This window comes from Neltuma alba, unplaced genomic scaffold, assembly GCF_004799145.2.
Source record: "Neltuma alba isolate B1F8T4 unplaced genomic scaffold, ASM479914v2 tig00011289_pilon, whole genome shotgun sequence".
NCBI lineage: Eukaryota > Viridiplantae > Streptophyta > Magnoliopsida > Fabales > Fabaceae > Neltuma > Neltuma alba.
The window spans coordinates 344,288-365,100 of record NW_021635998.1 but is presented as its reverse complement, the minus strand read 5'-3'; the positions used below and the strand labels follow the sequence as shown (position 1 = coordinate 365,100).

The 20,813-nt window shown below is 34.6% G+C and overlaps 2 protein-coding genes across 3 annotated transcripts; one reads left to right on the top strand and one right to left on the bottom strand.

The window, feature by feature from the left end:
* Positions 1–5,618: 5,618 nt before the first annotated feature.
* Positions 5,619–11,714, top strand: LOC114711413 (serine/threonine-protein kinase PBL27). The gene is made up of 5 exons (XM_028895806.1): positions 5,619–6,210; positions 7,070–7,269; positions 7,453–7,642; positions 10,076–10,467; positions 10,637–11,714. The coding sequence occupies exons 1-5, from the start codon at positions 6,087–6,089 to the stop codon at positions 11,249–11,251; spliced, it is 1,521 nt and encodes a 506-aa protein (XP_028751639.1). The 5' UTR covers positions 5,619–6,086; the 3' UTR covers positions 11,252–11,714.
* Positions 11,715–12,790: 1,076 nt separating this feature from the next.
* LOC114711412 (ISWI chromatin-remodeling complex ATPase CHR11) lies at positions 12,791–20,613 on the bottom strand. Of its 2 annotated transcripts, none has more exons than XM_028895804.1 (25): positions 20,218–20,613; positions 19,708–19,836; positions 19,521–19,624; positions 18,729–18,835; positions 18,512–18,609; positions 18,217–18,396; positions 17,901–18,122; positions 17,439–17,573; positions 17,074–17,356; positions 16,894–16,967; positions 16,501–16,721; positions 16,307–16,394; positions 16,132–16,225; positions 15,859–16,047; positions 15,519–15,550; positions 15,127–15,203; positions 14,944–15,033; positions 14,795–14,864; positions 14,659–14,713; positions 14,527–14,585; positions 14,281–14,446; positions 13,798–13,976; positions 13,480–13,695; positions 13,278–13,376; positions 12,791–13,173 (listed from the first exon to the last, which is right to left on the bottom strand). In XM_028895804.1, exons 1-25 carry the CDS (start codon positions 20,443–20,445, stop codon positions 13,156–13,158), a joined length of 3,213 nt encoding a protein of 1,070 aa, XP_028751637.1. In that variant the 5' UTR covers positions 20,446–20,613; the 3' UTR covers positions 12,791–13,155. The 2 variants fall into 2 exon arrangements, with proteins under 2 accessions (XP_028751637.1, XP_028751638.1); XM_028895805.1 differs by having other exon boundaries at positions 13,287–13,376.
* Positions 20,614–20,813: the final 200 nt, after the last annotated feature.

The following is a 20,813-nucleotide window of genomic DNA, read 5'->3' as shown; positions in this document are numbered from 1 at the left end:
TTTTGAAAAATTTTGAGAAATCTTCTTCTCTTCTCACCTACTATCCACCACTTATTATTACTAGTGATAACTATCACCTACTAAGTGTGATTTTTTATAAAAAAATTTTCAAACATGATTTTTAAAATTATTATCCAAAAAAATTCTTTTATTTTTTTGTTTTCAAAACTTGTTTTAAGAAACAATTTTATAAAATTATTTTAAAAACAAGAAAACAAAGAACAAAAACAAACAGGCCCTTATTTCCCAATGCTTGATTTTTAATTATTTTGTCTAATTGATTATAACTTCGCAAGAATACAACAACTTGTCCATTTGGTCCACAAATTCATAGAAAGTTTTATATTTAAGTTTGACAAATTGAAAAAAAAGTATATATTAGTAATACAAATTCACTAAAATTATATTCAATACTAGTATATTTATTGCAATAGTTAGATATAATTCCTCGTATATTGTAATAAATCACGTGATTGACGGACAATCTCTGTTGTAGATTTTATAGTCGTCTTTATTTTTTTTATCAGAATAACTTCTTTTTTTTTAAAATAAACTTTTGTTGGGGAAGAACACAGAAAGAGACCAACATGGGGCATTTAAACCGACAGACAACGAGGGGAATGGCGTGGCGTGTGGGGGGCGTTTGACTTTTGTTTTTATTGTTTTGTGTTTGTTGGATTCTCATTTTAATTTATTTATTATTTGGTCATTGACTTACCTCTGTTCTTGGATGTCCTTCACAGCCTTCAAATTCTGCGTCACATGGCGTCTCGCCATTATTGTACCTTTTGTTTTCTTTTTTTTTTTAAGGGTGTGAGGTGTGACCTGTATTATTATGTCATATTTACTTCAACATCCAATTATTTTACCTCCTCCGATGCTGTTTTAAAATTGGTAACATGGTTTGTAGGGTATGACCATTTTTTTAAAAAAAAATTTCTTATTATTTTAAAATAGTCAACATTTTTATTTGCAAAAAAAAAAAACAAAAGATTACCGTAAAATATGCAAGGACTAGTTTGCTAATAGTAATCTAAGAGGCTAAGACTGAAACCTTAAAGAGAAAGAAAATGATACTCTTGCAATCCTAAAAGATAAGACTCATTTTGTAATATAATTTACACTACAAAATGAGTCTTATATTTAGAACCCGAAGAATACATTGTATTACCTTTAGTCCTTAATATAAGAGCTAATTGATTAATTTGAGTAGATTAAAAAACTAATTAAATTAGTTATTTGTAATAAATATGTGTTATCTTTCCTAAAATATATTTACTAATCAAGTATATTAGTTAGAACTACTATTATTATAATAACTACTTTGGGAAAAAAATAGATAAATATAATAGATAAAATAAAGTGAGATCTTATATTTAGGACCAAAATAAAAATCAAATAAATTGATCCTAATTATAAGACCTTATTTATAGTTTATAAACAAAGTCTTATAATTAGGATCGGAAGTAGTGTTAAAAACCAGAAATGGTACTTCATAAGAAGAATATTTACAATGACAATGTCAACACTCATTCAATGACCCTGGCAAGTCAAAGAATTTGGTGCAACAATTTATTTCTCTTGAGATGAGATCAAATCTAACAATCTAGCCACGCATGAAAAGATTGCAGATTTTTGTGAACAGCCTTTACAAAGGGATGATTCTATGTTGTTATTTATGAGATGCAAAGTTTCTGTAGAATCTCTAAAAACTATTAATTTTGGAGCCACCATGATTTCAACTCAAGCAAAGTCCTTATGAATCCTTGTAATCTGCATACATAGCAATAGAAGTAATTAATACTTATATTTTATAGGATAACTGAGGAAGGATATAGTTTTATGTGTCATATATTTGCTATTGCATGGGTTAATCATATCCTTCTACTTTTTGCTTTTACAAAAAAAAAAAGGAGATTATACACCTACAGGGAGAAAGCAATCCATGTATACATATATTCCCGTCTGTGTAAGAATCCAGAAGAAAAATTAACTTTATACAAATATATTCCTCTGGCCCTTAATATATGACTCATTATTGAGTTGATTTTGGTCCTAAATATAAAACTCATTTCTCATATTTATCAATTTTTTCTAAAGTACCCTTATAGATACTCCCTCAACCATAATAAAAAAAGATGATTATAGTGTTTTAGGAAATATATGTCACATTTTTTATAATTAACTAACTTACCTAACTTCTTTAATCTAATCAAATTAGTTAAATAGATCTTATATTAAGGATCGGAAAAGTACATATTAGTTATATGTACATGTAAAACCAAAATTATCATCCCATGCATATAACTAAAACAAAATTACTTCTAATAATGATAATACCACTTGCCATGTTTGCAAGAAGGGCTGGGTTTGAACCCAGTATTGATATGTTTATATGTGCGTATGCGTTTAAGTGTATTAAATACCAAAAAAATAAATCAGTTTTAAAATAATCTTAAATCATAATTAATGATGCATGGTTGTGATATTTTGTTTGGTTGATGAACTGGCTTGTTAACATCTGTATAACACATGAATGCACATAACTAACGACACATGCTGTGTCTTTCTCATACCATGCAACATTTTCTATTTGGTTAATAATACAAATCATTATGTCCTAGCAAATTTATTAAACAGCAATTAAAAATAGAGAGATCGATTTTCTTTTTAAACTAAAATTTCAGTTCAAGAACTATAAATAATAAAAAAGCAAACGTTGAAAGAAAACTTTTTCCTCCTCCGCAATACTCCTCTCGTATTATTTATGAGGTAGATGGAGAAATTATATATATATATTTATAATTTTATCTTTCATTTATTATTGTATTGATTTCGTTCTTATGAGGTATAATATATATTAGATAGAAATAAAATTAAAAAGTTGTTTGAATTTAAGGTAAAGTTAATAAATTTTAAGATTTGTTTTAGTATATATAAAATATGTTGAAAGTAACTTATAAAAAAAGACTACAGAATTAGCATATTGAGACTAATTCAAATACAATATGACCCACTGAATTGATAAGGGGGAAAAAATCATATTTAGAACAATATGAAAAAGACATATCACTTTTCATGTTTATTGCAGGGTTGACACACAAGTGATCAGCTGTCTCTATTCTTAAATGTGTCGTAGGTAAGCATTTTAGTGTTCCAAATGTGTTAAGTGTTTAATTATGATTAGATGATAATGGAGGAGGCCAAATAATTAAAAATAATTTTTATTGCTGGTAGGTGTTTTCATCACTGAACGTCATGTGGATGGTTCCTAAACTTGTTGAGCAACTTAATCAGCATTCTTTGAATCTATCAAAACAAGTTGATTGTGATAATAAAATTGTCATCCATTTCCACCAAAAAAAAAAACAACAAAAAGTTGATTGTGAATTTCATATAATATACTCCCTTCCGTCTTAAATATAAAACCTATTTTGTAGTGTAATTTACATTACAAAATAAATCTTACATTTAGAACTAAAGGAGTAATATATACTCCTTGGTTCCATTTATGGGGTGAAAGTGGGATATTTCTTTGCCCCTAATATAAGTTACATCTTTAGATTTATTGTATGGATTACACAATTTTACTCTTAAAATTCATTGCTTTTGGATTTCTCAATTCTCACCCATTCCTTTAAGTTGACAAATTATTAAATTTTAAAATAGAGTTAATGAGATTTAAAGTTTTTCTTGTAAAAATATGTTGGAAGTTGAAGGTTCTAATAAAAAAATATACCGATAACATATATAAATTTAATTTCATCATGAAAATGAGATAAGAAACCGTTTGATCAAATTTGCCCTCAGAACTTAAAGGTCAAATAAATTACTTGCAGAATTATTGTAAAAAGATAATAATATTTTCTTCCTTGGGTAATAAAATATGTTAATGTCACCAAAAGATATGCCGTTCGCAGAATGAAAAGCGAAATTCAGGGTAACTTTTTTTTTTTAAAAAAAAAAATTGATTGGATAATTCAGTGGTCCAAAATGGAATGAATAAAAACCAGAAGGATGTGAGAGAAAAAGGTAAATATCATCAAAATGATACATTTTTTTTTGTTTAATTTCCTAATATAAAATTATGCCTTCTATCCACATTCATGCACCCTGTGATTTTAACATTTATGGTAAAAATCAAGAGGAAATCTGGCAACTAAAAAAATCAAAATTGGAAACACACATAAATTAAAGAAAGTTAATTCACCAAATTGACCTCACTATTGCGTTGGCTTGAATCAAATTAATCGTCACATGCAAAAGTACTAAAAAATTCAACTATTTCCGCTATGTCGATCATTTAGCCAATAAAGGAACCCCAAAAAAAAAAAAAAAGATACTGATCAAGATCGCATTTACCAGAAAAGTAATGAAATTCTATTAAATTCGGTGAACAAAAAGTTGTATCTTTTCTGATACTATTTCTAATTCTAAAACATTAGTCTATATTTTTTTTCAAATTTATATTTTTTTTCTTAACTCTCTTTCTGTGTTAATTATAGATATTAAAATAATTTATAATTTTCAATGCAAATAATTAAAAATAGTATTTTAAAAAAATAAGTGCATAATTTTTTCATAAATGTGTTAATTAGGTATTGAGCACATACTCCGATCCCTCTTATCCTATTTATGAGCGTCAAATTTGAAGAGAGGTGTGGTTTATTTTATAAGCTTCAATTTAAAATTTATCTAAATATTTAATATATATTTTAATTTTATTCTTAATTATTTATTCTCTTTCCTTTGCTATACTCCCTTATCATGTTTTTCTATTCATACTCGTTCATCCTTTTAATTATTTATTATAAAGATATATTTAAAAATAAAAAAATATTTTTAACCTATTTATTAATTTTAATTAATTTTAACTAATTATTCATTATTCGTAAATCAATTATTTGAAGCTTATAATAAATTTTGAATTAATTATTTGAAGTTTATAATAAATTTCGATGGGAGTACATTTAAGCTTGAAAAGATGTATTTTTTTTTATTATTTAATTATTAGATATATAAATCTTAGTCTATGTAATTAAAAAGTAAAATCTTGCAGGCCAAACAAAAATTCAGTTTCTCTCCATCTTTATCCTCTCTTTTATACAAAATCAAAAAATTAAAAAAAAAATAAAACATGGCTGAAGAAAAGTAATTCCTCCCCTCTTTATTATAAATTGTAAATAAATAATCTATGTATAATAATTAATTAATTAAAATTAATTTAAAATAATAAATATGTTAAAAATAAAATTTTGTTTTCAACTCTGTTCTGATAATAAATAATAAAAATAAAAAAAAATATGTGAGAAAATATAACAACATAAAAATAATTAAAAATATATTAAATATTAAAATAAATTTTAAAAAATTTATAAAATAAGTTAGATCTATTTTTAAATTTAAAACTTATAAATAGGACGTAGTATTTATTATTCAAAACTTGGTTTTTTTTTTAATAAGGAAAACGCGGTGAGTATGTTCAGGGCACATCCGGCCGGTGGGACCCACTTTTCCACCGTAATTATGTTAATACACACACGTAATTATTCCGCTTTGGAGGGGTAAGAATTCAACAAGACGGGGAAAAATCATTACAACCTCGTAATCATGCAAATTCCACGGAATTATGCAAGAACAATTCCGTTTCTAATTCATCTAGTCTCGAATCTAATTTTAACACCCGAACTCTAAATTCGAAATTCTCCACCCTCATTTCTCTTTTATGTGATACACTATCAGTTCTCATATCTATTTTCAGCTTCTTTTTTTCCTCCTTCACCTTCTTACGCCACATCAGTTTCTTCGATTGGTTGATCTGATACTCCGGCGTGTTGTTCCCGATCTTTCCCTTTAATTGCCGACGAAAATCATCTAGTGGCACCACCTGAGTGAGCTGTGGTTTAGAGTGGGTCAGTGACAAAGAAAAAAAGCAGTAATTGTTTGAATTTTCTCGTTTGGGTTTGTGTGAGTAGTTTTGGGGAAACGAATTGTTCAAGGTTATCTGGAGTTTTGAGGGCTTTGTTATGTGAGCTATTCCTTTCTGGGTTTTGTGAGGGTGGCTCTGATTTGTGTGCGCATTTGATATGGGTGGGTGTTTTCCTTGTTTTGACAAGGAGGACAGCGGGGTGAAGAAGGAAGTGGTCAAGAAGGATTCTCTTAGGGAAGGTTCAGCTGCTCAGTCTCATCACGTCAATAGGGTTAGCTCAGGTCTGAACAAATGTGGAAGCTTCCTTCAACAAAATTTTGCTGGCTTTAATTTTTGGTTAATTCATTGGCTTAAAATATGTTTTATTTTGCAATTTTTGCTCACTTTTTTAGTTTTATGATGATGCATATTGGTTAAAATTAATGGGTAGTCTGATCTAATTCATCTGACGACTGTACTTTGACTGCTACTGTTAAGGATTTGATGGCCAGTGGATGTCTGTTTACTTCTGTGTAATACTCTCTTATTCTTATTACAAGGTATAATATAAGTGGGAGATCTGACCGTGGCTGTCAAATTTAGTAAGCTTTCACATTGTTTGATAACATGCTTCATTAAATTACAGTCACCATGTACAAGGCAGGTGGAGATGCTAATCTGCATTTTGAGTAAATTATTTGACCCCCTATAAAATTAAATTGTGGCTGGATATAACTTTGAGCAAGATGCTTTGCGTTTCTATAGGAATCATGAAATGCATTGTCTAGATAATTGGTTAGCTTATTTAGAAATAAACTGAAAGTCAACAATTCAGGCATACTATTTGCGCTTCTGTATAGCTGTGGATTATTCATATTAGTTGAATCATATTCTGACAGATGATATGATGTTTACACAAGAAAATCTTAATCCTTTTTGTTCCAAATGTAGATGCTACGACCTATATTCTACAATGAAGCAGCATATGGTCACTGTAACCGCTGTTCCCAAGTATTCTATGCTATGCCATTAATCTTTATATGACTGCAATAATTGCATAATCAACATCTCCTCTTCATATTTGTTTTATAGTTTCTCCAATATCCCTCCCCCCCGGCCGGGTTTCTTTCCCTCTTGCTTATTTTTGAATCATTTACATAGATAAGTCGAAATCAAAAAGTGGCTCTGATTCTAAGAAGGAACTGCCAGTTCAAAAGGATGGAACAACTGCCCACATTGCTGCACAAACTTTTACATTTCGAGAGCTTGCAGCTGCCACGAGGAATTTCAGGCCTGAATCTTTATTAGGTGAAGGTGGTTTTGGACGCGTTTATAAAGGCCGGCTTGAAAGCTCAGGGCAAGTAAGTTGTGATTGCTGCTGCAAACATTGTTGTTGTTGAATAACAAGACCACATCATCGTGCCATACATTTTGGGCATGGATTCTAGTAGTTGTCTGTTACGGATATCTATACAGTCATTAATGTATCTCTCCCTTCCTCTATCTGTATCATAATCTATGTTGATGGAATAATCTTTTTACAGGTTGTTGCTGTAAAACAGCTTGACCGCAATGGCCTTCAAGGAAATCGAGAGTTTTTGGTGGAGGTGCTCATGCTTAGCCTCTTGCATCACCCAAATCTTGTGAGCTTAATTGGTTATTGTGCTGATGGGGATCAGCGGCTGCTTGTTTATGAATTTATGCCTTTGGGGTCTTTGGAGGATCACCTACATGGTTAGATCGCATTCCTTTGTTATGTAACTAGTAGTGCCAGGCTTATTGTGCTTTCAAAAGTTAAAATTTTGTTTTTGTTTGATTTTTACTACGTATTAGATGTTAAAGAACGAAAAAAGATTGAGGTTGAACAATAGAACTGAAAGGTATTTAGTGAAGCAGAATCAGTAGATTCTGGTTGAATGGTTGCTCATGCTTACATTTAGTGGTATCATACAAAACTATTTTTGGACAAACATTTCAGGCTTTCATTAAATGAATGAAACCATCATGACAAATGAAATGTGGGTTATAAATGGTCACTTCAAATTATCAGATGTTAGACATTACTGCTGCTACATGGATGCTAGCAAGTTATGATATTTAATGCTTAAACTTATTATGCATGATGTTGCTGTTATCATAGGGATGTCAATTCTGAGATGCCTGGGCAACTAGTACTCAAGTAGAGAGGTGACAGCCAGGGGATTAGGTTTTGCATAGGATTAATTAATAGGGCTGTCTGCCATAGAGAATAGGTCTTGGTTGGCTTAGAAAATTAATGCAGACAGAACAATAGCTATGGAGAAGGAAATTGGTCTAGGCATCACGCCAAGGGTTTTATTTGATCGCAAGACCCAGAAGAGAGCAGCAATATGCTGCCAACATTCATAAACTTGATAATTGCTCTAGAAGAAAGCATTTAGAAGTCAAAATGAACTTATAAGTACTTAACCTCCAAAAATGAGGTATAGAATCCTAATCCCAGAGGGTGCGTTTGCAGCCACTCAAAATCAGGAATTCATCTGAATTGAGTTGTATCTATTAGCCAATATAACAATTTGATTTTATATCTCGTCGAGCAGAGAAGAGGCATTATTTGGGAGCAGTAGGATCTGAGAAGATACAGAGATTCTGGTGTCAGGAGTGTCCCAATCTTTTAAATACCAGGAGCGGGGTGCTCAACATCCATTTTCGTTTCTATTTCTTCTTTACATTTCCAGTTTTACGGAGAGTTCACTTTCTAGTCAATGTAAGAGTCATTGTCCTTCTCTTGGGCTAAGGTCTGGAATGGCAACATGGATAATGAAGAATTCGAGTTCCATCTCTTCCAAAAGTTTTAGAAATCAATAACTTATGGGTTTAATTGAATTCTCGATGGATTTGGTTCCAAATTGAATCACAAGGATAGGGATTGTGACACTCTGCAACTATGAAGCATGTAATTGAAACTTGAGCACTGGAACTAGCCCAGCAGAAAAGGAAGCCTACCCCATGAAAGACGAAAGATTACTAAATTGTCAACTTCTTTCACTTTAACAACTCACTGAAGTAAACTGGGCAGTCTCCTCCAATGAGTAGGAAGAAGACTGAAACAGAGATAAACTCACACTAACAGCACATCACAAATCACAAAGCACACAATGATAATCGCAGAAAGGAAAGCCATGAGCATCCTATCATATTTCAGTGAAAACCATGAGTAAGTTCATTTTTTAGTGAAAGCCATGAGTATCCTACCAGAGCATGCTAGTAATCATTATGTAGCTTTTAATGCTTCTATTCCAATGCATTGAGTTTGGTTTGTAATCTCATCCACTGGCGATGTATGTTGAAAGCAGTTGGCTGGGCACTGCTTCATTGAATAAGAAAAAGCAAGAGTTCTCTGGGATAGAAAGTGGAAGTGTGATGTTCAGAGGCTGTATAGAGATGCCTGGGCACCGCTTTTGAAGAGAAAAAAAGCAAGAGCTCGCTGGCAGTAGACAGTGGGAGGTGTGCTTTATTATGCTAGTAAATCTTGAGCGATATATGATCAATATGGACAGTAGGAAGACATATCCAAGTGATGGGGAAAGTATTTAATATATAGAAGTTTAGGTTTGGCAATATGTTGAATACTGCACTAAGTGTATACTAAGTGTGTCTTCAGGTTGGGGTGAACTGACACTACTGCAAAACTTGCACATTCTGACTTTTTAGAAGAACATGCTTTTAATCAACATGACTTGTAAAATATGATGGGTTGTTTTGTTCACTGCATTTCAAATTTTACATAGATCTAATTATGAATCAGATGCTAATGTTGCAGAATTTTCAAAGCATATTCTAGGTGGTGAAGACTTACCGATTTGGTGCAGACTAATTTATAAATATGATACTTTATGTGCATGTTTCCCATAGAGGAATTTACACCAAATATAGATTTTGTATAATGTTCCCTATTAAAGATTACTCAATAGTGTGAAATTGACTAAAACCAGAGCATTGTGTTCACAAACATGGTAAAAGCATCTCATCCCTCAATAAACTTTGAAGCTTGTTAGGTCCATTTTTACCATTTGTTACTTCAATGTCACATGTCATTGCTTTTATTTATGCATGTCATTAACATGAAATCGACCCAGATGGGATATCAGCTCATATAGTGTACTGAAATTCTGAGACTCTTTACAGATCTTCCGCCTGACAAGGAGCCTCTGGACTGGAATACAAGGATGAAAATAGCAGCGGGAGCAGCAAAGGGGTTGGAATATTTGCATGACAAAGCAAACCCTCCTGTAATATATAGAGACCTAAAATCATCCAATATCCTGCTAGATGAGGGTTTTCATCCTAAGTTATCAGATTTTGGGCTGGCAAAACTTGGTCCAGTCGGTGATAAGACTCATGTATCCACACGAGTAATGGGAACATATGGTTATTGTGCTCCGGAATATGCTATGACTGGACAGCTAACTTTGAAGTCTGATGTCTACAGTTTTGGAGTTGTTTTCCTGGAACTTATTACTGGGCGCAAGGCTATTGATAATACGCGCGCACATGGTGAGCATAATCTTGTGGCATGGGTAAGTCTCTGACCTCGTCGTCTTTATGTTTTATTGTTGCTTCTAAAAGTTTGTCAATCATAGCAGAATGTTGGTTTTGATGTTAATCCTTCAACGAGTCACTAATATAACACTAAATATGAGTACCCATCCTTTACATTTATGTCTCTTGATAATTGGAACTTTCCAGGCACGACCTCTGTTTAAAGACCGTAGGAAGTTCCCTGCAATGGCTGACCCTCTGCTTCAAGGCCGTTATCCAATGCGAGGACTCTATCAAGCACTTGCAGTTGCAGCTATGTGTTTGCAAGAACAAGCTGCCACAAGACCTCTTATTGGAGATGTTGTGACCGCTCTTACATACTTGGCCTCGCAGACATATGATCCAAATGGATCCAGTCATACTAGCCGAGTTGGTCCATCAACCCCTAGGAGCAAGGAGGATCGAAAGAACATGGCAGATAGCTCAGATAGCCCTGATCATGGACGACATCATGGATCACCTTCCACCCATAGAAACTCACCTGATTACAGGAAGAGAGACGGTAGGGATGCAAGTGCTGGGACAAGCTTGGGAAGGATTGAAACTGGTGGAGGTTCAGGAAGAAGATGGGGATTGGATGATGGAGAAAGACAGGACTCTCAGAGAGACAGCCCTCTAAGTGCTGGAAGAACTAGGGAAACTCCAAGGAACCGTGACCTGGACAGAGAACGTGCAGTCGCAGAAGCAAAAGTATGGGGCGAAAATTGGAGAGAGAAAAAGCGGGCAAATGCAATGGGAAGCTTTGATGCTACAAATGAGTGAAAGCACCAAAACTTTGATTCACTTTACTTTTCATCTACTAGTGAAGAGATGTATGATTGAGTCGGGAGACAGATTTGCAGGAGGGTCATCCTTTTTCATCTTGGTTTCGTGACTACCCTGAGAGAGTGGGAGTAAACGTCATGATGGATCTGGCTTGGACTAGTCTTCCTGCATCATTCTGGTAGTTATTCATCAAGAGTCAAAAGAAACACAGACGATTGAAAAAGAGAGAAACTAGTGTGGATTGAGGCACTCGAATCGAAGTATATATCCGTGGATGGTGCAAAATGTTAACGCAAGATCAGAAAAAGGCATCTAATTTTTCCCCTCTTGCTTGTAAATGGGGGAGCTTTAGTGACTGTGTTGATTTTGTTGTTGTGACATGTAATCGTACAGTCTCAATTTTATCGTATGGTCTGAGCCTCGTGATTTCGGCTTATAAAATATGGTTTATTATGCTATACTCCACATGGCGCATGCTGTCGTCCTGTTATGCACGCGAACTCGTTCCTGATCGATGTAAGCGCGCGCGAATCAACAAGAATTTAATTAACTATTGAAATATTGATTATTGATGGTTTTTGAAGATATTTGAGTGCCATGCAAAGGAGAATTGGATCCCTTGAGTTTGGTTGCATAAAGGTGGGGGGAAATCGTGATTTTGAGTTTGCAGGTACCATACCTTTATATTTATCAGAACAAACTGAAGGGTTTAATAAAGAGACAAAAAGGTAGAAGTCTAACTTAAAAAATTTGAAACCCAAAATGACTTTTTCTTTAAAAATATCCTTTTGTTTTAAAATAAGAATGGAACAGAGACAAACAAATTAAACTTGAAAGCATTGCGACTTCCGGTTCAAGGAACTTGGTTTGGTTCATCCAAGATAGTGAACAGTTTTCTTCGTTTTTCCACTAAGATATAATACGCAGTGTATTAAATTAAATTAATATACAAATAGCTAACTCTCTCCACAAAATTGGCACGGTCGTTTTCATAACCTTTAAATAATTTGTCACATCATTTTGTTGATAAAAATGTCCTTAATTATTCCCATTAATTAGTTAGGAGATCAAGAGAACAAATCTCCAACGTCTACGGACAACTATTTTGAAAATACAAAGGGTTAAGATACTTTCAAATTCCCGAATTCTTATGAAGCGATTAAAAGAGTCCTCTATAGAGGACCAAGCTAATAATTTAAACATACCCTTTACACGTAGACTCATTTCGTATTACAAAATTTTTATAAATCATTAAATTATTTTGCTCCACCTATTTAGATCTAGCAATAAAATACCAGGTTTCAGTCCAGTCTAATCATTTTAATATTTGAGTTCCATTTCATCCCATCAAACGCTACAAAACAGCCTCCAGGGACAAAAAAGAAAAAGATCATGCCAGCTTAATATTTGGACATTAGAATTACCTTAGAATCCCGAAGCAAATCTAGACGAGGTTTGTGTTAAAAGCGCAGATTTATCGTCCATATAAGAAATATAGGAAAATCAAAATGTGCAAGCAGTGCAGCCCTTCACAGGTGTGGTTAAGTTGATTTCCTATTTCAGGACAGGGTTAAACAAATATTACACGCGTAAGCAAATTCTTTTTCAACGATTGCTAAAATACAAATCAATATGCCATCTAATGGTAATGAGTACGTGTTATATTCTTGATTACCCTTCCAACACCTGGATCTCCCCTTAATTTTTCCTAACTAACCTTTCCACCTCTCACATGTGGGACCTAAATTGGGGGTGGGGGGGGGGGGAAGAAAGAAAGAAAAGTTTTCTATCACCAGACTTAAGAAGGCAAACCTGATCACGGTCACAGTTTAAGTAATCAAGTCTTTAGAAACAATCCACCCTGTCCTTAGTCAAGGTAACTAAGTGCCGCATATTTACATTTATTTTCTCCTTTTTCCCTGTCACAACATCATGGTCCAATTCAGTATATGCACAAGAAAATTCCCCGATACAAAGAAGGCTTATAATTCATGATCTACAAAGAAGGGAGAAAAAAGCAAACCGTGCTAACATAGTCATCCATAGTCGACTGTCTGCGCTTCTTTAGTGATGATGGACCGTCAGTCTGTCTAGCAGAGCCCCGTTTTGATGGCGTCATGCTCTGAAAGATTCATCAAGTTATGCTTCAGCGATCTAACTTACAAAAAGCAAAGTCTATTGACTTCTCTCGTCCTTATCATTTTAGGGGATAAACAGGAACAAACCTTAGCAAGTTTCTTCTCTTTACGAGCTTGTCTCTCTCTCTCATCGTATTCTTGGTTTTCCTTCTCCACCAACCTAATGAGGGTGTCACATCTCCTAGCAAGTTCCTGTGTTGTGCGAGACTTAACAAACCAATCAAATCGAAATAAAGGTGATGTTCGAAATGCTGCCTTCAACTCATCCCAATTCCCATAGCCAAGCTTGTGAACCATGCATATCTGAAAATTCATAACCAAAATCAAAATGACTACAGGGACCATGCATGCATAGTAATCAAAATTAAATGATCTTTTAGGTAAAAAGGACAAAAGAAATCGCACCATGAATCTATCACATTCTTCATTGTATAACTTCCCTTTGTTTTGCCCATACTGGATCTTCAACTCTAGCCATGGATTCTTGTATCGATCCAACTTCTTCCCAATAGCTTTCATAATCTCATCTTTTCTAGAAATTCTAGCCTCCCCTCTTTCAATGTTTTTGATAATTCTATCATAATCTGCAAGCATTAGACACAGTCCAAAACTTAATTTCAAAATCATAATGCGAAAATGATTTCAAGATTCAGTTCAGAAAACGACAGATTCCAATTGCAGTCCACATCAATTACCATAAACCTCTAGCTATGTACAAAAACAAAAAGGAAAAATGACTATAAAATATTACTGGGGATTACAACTAATAAAATCACCTTTAGCATCTGACAAGGATTTTGGTGAAGGAAAAGATAATAGTCAGATTAACAAGCAATTTCATCATCACAATATTAACAGATTATTACTAGATTCACATTTTTAACTAACCATTTAGCTCCTTATATCTTTCTTTGAAAACCTTTGCGTATCGTTCAACTTCCTCCTCAGATTTTCCTTCCATCTCAGAAGCAATACTCTTTATATCATTCCGGCCATACTTTTCACAGGCTCTAATGAAAGTATTGAAATCCCTTCGGCTCCATGAAGAAAATCCCTATATTTACCACAGGGAAATAAGGGTTAAAATAAGAAAACCCAAAAAGGAGGTCCAGTTTATATGCAAAATTCACTCACCTCCTCTAGTAAACGCTCCTTTTCTTCCAACTCCTCAGCAGTTAAGGGATCTCCCACCTCTACAGTCCAATTTACCATGATTAGAATTTGCTTGGAAATGAGAAGGGACAAACCTGGAGAACATTAACATACCTTCTGGTTCGTCAACATCTATGGAGTCTTTTATCTGATTCTTCTGGTGTGTTTGCTGAAAATTCATTAATTTCATTAAGTATTAAACTCAACCCAATAGACAAATAAATGAGTGCTCATGTTAAGAAATACCCACCATGAGATAGCGTACTTCCTTTTCATACAGCTCGCTCAGCCTTTGTGTGTTGAAGAACTGGAAATCATGCCTATAGGTAGGAAAGCAACAACTTCAGTCACAAAGTAAGTATCATGATAAGAAGAAAACATGTTTTATAAGATGCTTACAGCTGAGGCATCCTAGGAATACGGGGCTCTTTTGGCTTAGTAGGGCCACCTTGCCGCATTGTTTGCTTAAAATATTCTGACTCCGAGTAGCTACAATAAGACAAGAAAAATCAATTCATAATTCATAAGGAAAAAACAAAATTTTATAATTTCAAATGTCAAATGAAAAAAGAAAATGTTTACTTGCGTTTCCGCTCTCTCTTTGGTGGCTCAATCCAGTTATCACTAACAATTTTTTTGAAGTCAACTTTATTCTCATCCTACAAATCAATTAAAGAAAAAAGTTATAACAATATTAAAATAAAATAAAAAACTGATTATATCCATAGCAATCTCTTAAATTTCAAATAGAGCTATAAACCACCAATTCTGTCAGCTACAGAGGACCACCCCCCCGGGGGGGCCCAAAAAAAAGACTGAAAACAACAAATCCTATTCAATATTTCATAATAGCATAAACTTTTACAATTTACAATTAGAATTTAGACCAGAAAATGAATTCACAGCCTCCAAAATAAGCATAAGCACGTGTCAGTGTGACAGTTGTCAAATCCAACATAAACTGTTATTTCTACCTTTTCATCATCAAAATCATACAACTCAGCAGCTGCAAAAGAAAATATATAAAGTCAATGAGAAATTCAAAATCAACCGAAAGTGAACGAGACAAATCATAATGCTCACCCCTAAGCCCTTGTTATGGATATTTAATCAATAAAAAATGCTATAGTAAGCGTAACAAACTGTCTTGCTATTAAGTGCATGAAATAAGCAACATATCCCAGGTCAATAATTTTGACTTAATTGAGGATAGGATTCCAGAACAAATAGGAGGGCAAAGAATGCTTCGATTTTGCACAAGAAGTCTTCCAAGTTTCATATTAAAAACTAGAACTACAAGTTAAAGGTTCATACTGTCATCCATCTTAAATTTTATAGCATCTTCAGTAAATTTCTTCATCTTGGCATCAAGTTCAGCTGTTGCTTCCTCTCCCTTAGCAATAATCCTGTCAATATCCTCATCGGTAATTGTACTGTCCTTAGAACTGAAAACCATCTCAGCACCAAATCTGACCATCTGAAGTAACTCGTCTTTATTTACAGCTGCACAAATAATAACAATCTAACATTAAAACACTCGTGCATTTGGCAGGAAAGGATGAGATACATCATCCTGAAATTTCTTACTCTTCTGCTCTGCCAATCGCCCTTGCTGAATCACGAGAGCATCAAGGGCTAGTTTTTTGTAAGCCCTTTCAATGACCTTCTCCTCAATCGTGTACTGCTCCATTTGCACGATGTGATGGTATTTAGCACAAAAGACAGCTATTACTAACAACTAAAGATAGAATAAAATTCAAACCTCAGTGCAGAATCGGAAAACTTGAACTTCTTTCTTTTGGCCAATCCTATGAGCACGGTCCTGAGCCTGCAAGTCAACTTGTGGGTTCCTGAAATAAACCTAACAGTAATCAGCAAATGAAAAATTTACTGAACAAATGCGCATCAGAGAACTGGGTCAGACATGATCTCCCAAAAAAAAAAAAAAAACCTCACCAATCACTATCATAAAGGATAACAACATCAGCAGTTGCAAGATTAATGCCAAGACCTCCAGCCCGCGTTGATAACAAGAAGACAAATTTCTCACTTCCTGGTTTGTTGAAAATGTCAATGGAAGCATCACGATCTTCTCCACCAGTATTACCATCAATACGACAATATTGATATCCACGAAACATCAGATAATCTTCAAGTATGTCCAGCAGTCTAGTCATCTGGAAAAATTAAAAGTCACAAAGTTTAGCAATAACAGCAGTAAAAAGGAACAAAACAAGAGAGAAATAGTATCAGAAGGCAATAAAAATGATAATTTGTGCACCGTGTTGCACAATTCAAGGCAAATAGACAATTGTCATGGCCAAATTCAAATTTTGAAAGAAAACTAACCTGCGAAAATATAAGGACCCTAGAATCACGCTCTTTTAATTTAGGAAGCAATTTATCCAGAAGAACCATTTTACCTGCACACGAATTTTTTTAAAAAGAAACATGAAGTAGTTGCAAAACTTATAGGTCAACCCAAATGGACTAAATTCTCTTTTAATATAAGTTAAAAACTGAATTTACCAGCACTATTAATAAGATGCTCCCCTGTCGTATAGGGTGGACCAGGTTCAGCACCTTGAAAAAGATACGGATGATTACAACATTTACGCAGTTGCATGGCTATATTCAGGAGACGTTTCCGTTCTCCACCAGCATTAACAACCTCAAGATCTTTCTGCAGTAAAGCCCTATAGTACTGCTTCTGCATTTGTGACATGCCTACTTTAAGAATGGTTTCCTTTTTGGGTGGCAAACCTTTTTCAACGTCTGACTTCAACCTTCGAAGGAGAAATGGCCGTAGGACCTTAATATTCACAAAAGATTAAATATTAAACATGGATCAGATTCTCAAAGACTATCTCTGCAATCAAAGGTTCTAGGTTTACCTTGTGCAGTTGCTGAACAACTTCCTGCTGGTCATTTTCACCAGAGATTTGAAACCACTCATCAAAAGTTTCAGAAGAACTAAATATTTCTGGAAGAAGAAAATTGAGGAGAGACCAGAGTTCATGAAGATTATTCTGCATCGCAAAGAATTCAGAAGCCTTAGCAAATACTAAACAGCAAACAGTGTAAACCAAGCAACTGATATCCTCCAAAGTCCCACTGTATTAGTGTTAACAAAGAACAAATGAACCAGCCAAGTCCAAAGATCCAACTACACAATCCTGCCTCTAACATTACAGAGAGAACAACCCTCTTCCAATTCATGACTAGCCACACTTGTAAAGAATGAAGCCATCAAATTCAGCTTACCGCAAAACAAATTAAATGCCCAGAGGAGGTTTATTACAAATTATACAAGATTCAATGCCAGCATTCCGTGGATTGTAAGAATCAAGGGATACCTGGAGTGGTGTACCAGTGATAAGGAGGCGATAATTTGTATTATAGAGCCTCATTGTCTTGGACAGGAGGGAATTCTCATTCTTGATTCGATGGGCTTCATCTATAATTATGTAGCGCCAACTAAAACGACGCAAAGCAGACTTCTCCTTGATGGCCATTTCAAAACTGGTAACACACACATCAAACTTCCCAACAACTAATAATTCCTCTCTGATATGTCTCTGCAGAGGTGAAAAACCACAACAAGAAAGAGTCAACCAGGAATTGATAGTAAAGTTCACCAAAAATAGGCCATCCAAGTAAAGCTGGTCTAACCCTTTCATCCGGATTGCCAAGGAACTTTACTGCTCGCAAGACAGGACAAAAGCGCCGAATCTCATTCATCCAATTTCCAAGTGTAGATTTTGGAGCAACAACCATGTGAGGACCAGTTATTCCTCTAAATTCATGCAAATAGCCCAACAAGGAGATAGTTTGTAGTGTTTTACCAAGCCCCTGGCAATTACCAGTTATTTATGCATAATACTTTATCAAATCACACAATGTAGAGTAATTATGGTTATATGATGCCAAATAATGATGCATCTCAAGTCAAATTTATTTTGCATACCATCTCATCTGCCAGAATTCCATTTATACCATTCTCATACAATCGTATAAGCCAGTTTAGACCAGCAAGTTGGTAATCCCTCAGCTTTCCTTGAATACCTGTTCAAGAGCATTGATAGTATTTCACATTCAGAATAAGACAATACTGATGCTCTAAGATTATTTTAATCTTATCCAGCATATATTGGCAGTTTAAAAAGGAGAGGAAGAACACTCACATGATGGTTGCATCACCAATCGTGTATTTCCTGCTAATCCATCTTCTTCTTCTTTAAGATACTCTTCATCTTCCTCTTCTTCAGTCACTTTTGATGCATGCCGACCCCTATAAAAAATAACATTTAACAGCATCATAAGGTTTTTTTTTTTTGGGGGTCTTCAGAAATATTACAAAGTCAAGATCAGATTAACAACAGCTTGCCAATGCCTGCTTGAACTCCCCTAGAAATGAATACAAGTTACTGTTCTCCATTTCTTTTGACATCAACTCTTAGTCACTCCATAAAACTACAAAAATTGATGACAAAAGAAATGCACATCGAATTCAAAAGGGAACTTGTGCCAAAAAAAAAAAAAAGGCAGTAACGAAATATCAAAAGTCATCAAGAACACTTCAGAGATAAGAAGGGTACTTGTGGAACGTAATGCTAGCTTATTTTCAGAAAAATTGTGCCATATCTGTAAATGGTATTAGATAATCCATCCACTCATTCATCAGATAAGGAGGCCAAGGTTCAAGCCCATAAATAAATCATAAATCAATATACAAAGCAATCAAAAGATGAAAGTGAGGAAACGCATTACTGTCTTCTACTATAGCGAAGCATCCCTTTTGTGTTAGGAAAAAATTTTACATACTCTTTGAACAAACCTGAGAGTACCAAAGCAAATTTACTATATCGTGAAACTCCAGGAGATAATACTGAAAAATCATTCCCACAAACAGAGAAGGATATGAAAACTGCTATCATATGACAATGATAACATTAAGACCAGGCCTTCATCCATACCTTCCCTTGGACTTCTTTTGAGATGATTGATCACCTTTTGCAAAATGAGCAAACAGTTCAGTTTGCTGTAGAAGATACTTCAAGCGACCTTTCCCCTTGTTGTTCTACATTTTAAGTAAGAATTATATGGTTGAATATTATAAGATTATTCTATTCTATAAAGAAAAGGCATCCTGTACACCCGCACCATATCAGCATCAATGGCAGCATTTTGCGCATCCAGCATCTCCTGAATCTTTTGTTTCTTCAGCTTCTGCATTTCATTCAATCTGGCCTTTTCCCGCCTAGCAATTTCAGGATCGACAACACCTTCGACCTGAAGTTGGGGAGCACATAATGATTTGAATTGAACAATTGGTCAGTGACGCTTCCAGTAAGATTCTTTCTTCAATAGAAACAACGTGACTCAAATATAATCAGAACTGGATAACATATAGATACAAATTTCATAACAACCAAATGGAAATGAGAGAACAGAAGCAAAATTTAAATTCGGAATGGTTACTCCTTTTTTTAACAGTGACACATTTCATGACATCACAGAAAAAGGCTACAACACCACATCCACACTTCATGACATCACAGAAAAAGGCTACAACACCACATCCACACTGCCAAACCCTAGCGCAACACTTCCTGAAACGACATGAAGCAGGCAGTACACAAAACAACAAGTCAGAGGACGCAACGGTCTTACCTGTTCCTCCTCGTCACCATCTCCACTGGGTGCATCTCCATCGGAATCGACCAAATTGTCATCAGCAGCATCTTCGTCATTAGAGCTGGCGGAGCGAGCCACCGCTTGCAGCTCCTCTTCGTCCTCCTCATCGTTGATCTGATCGTTCACCTGCTCCTCCTCCTCCGAACTCGAACCGCTCGACATCGGTTCGTCGGAAGACTCTTGGGGCTTGGAAGGCCGAGCCATTGCCTTTCAGATCAAGGGTTTCCTTTCTCGCTCGGACGAGTATTGAGAGAGGGGCAAACACAATATTGAAGGCACAGTTAATGAAATAAAAATATGAAGGCGTCAGAAGTTTGCGTTGGAAAACTTTGAATCAAGTTTCAGGTGTCTCTCTAAATTCGTTTGGTTTCTTTTTAAATTTTTTAAATGTTAAAACGCAGAAAAAAGAAACGAATTCTTTAAATTTTCGTACCAAAAACAAGAGGCTTCTCATGGAATCTGGGCTGTTGAGGAAATTATCAATGTTCGGAATTAATCGTCGGGTCAAAAAAAAAGGAATTAATCGGAAAGGACAAATATGAATGTTTATAACTTTATCTAGTTCGTAAAGA

Excerpts from the sequence above, each read along its gene's own strand:
- LOC114711413 (XM_028895806.1), top strand. The coding sequence starts at position 6,087 with ATGGGTGGGTGTTTTCCTTGTTTTGACAAGGAGGACAGCGGGGTGAAG. Across the intron at positions 6,211-7,069 it reads CGTCAATAGGGTTAGCTCAG|ATAAGTCGAAATCAAAAAGT; the intron begins GTCTGAACAAAT and ends TCATTTACATAG. Across the intron at positions 7,270-7,452 it reads GGCTTGAAAGCTCAGGGCAA|GTTGTTGCTGTAAAACAGCT; the intron begins GTAAGTTGTGAT and ends ATCTTTTTACAG.
- LOC114711412 (XM_028895804.1), bottom strand. The coding sequence starts at position 20,445 with ATGGCTCGGCCTTCCAAGCCCCAAGAGTCTTCCGACGAACCGATGTCG. Across the intron at positions 16,968-17,073 it reads GCATCTTATTAATAGTGCTG|GTAAAATGGTTCTTCTGGAT; the intron begins GTAAATTCAGTT and ends ATTCGTGTGCAG. Across the intron at positions 15,034-15,126 it reads AAGAGAGAGCGGAAACGCAA|CTACTCGGAGTCAGAATATT; the intron begins GTAAACATTTTC and ends GTCTTATTGTAG.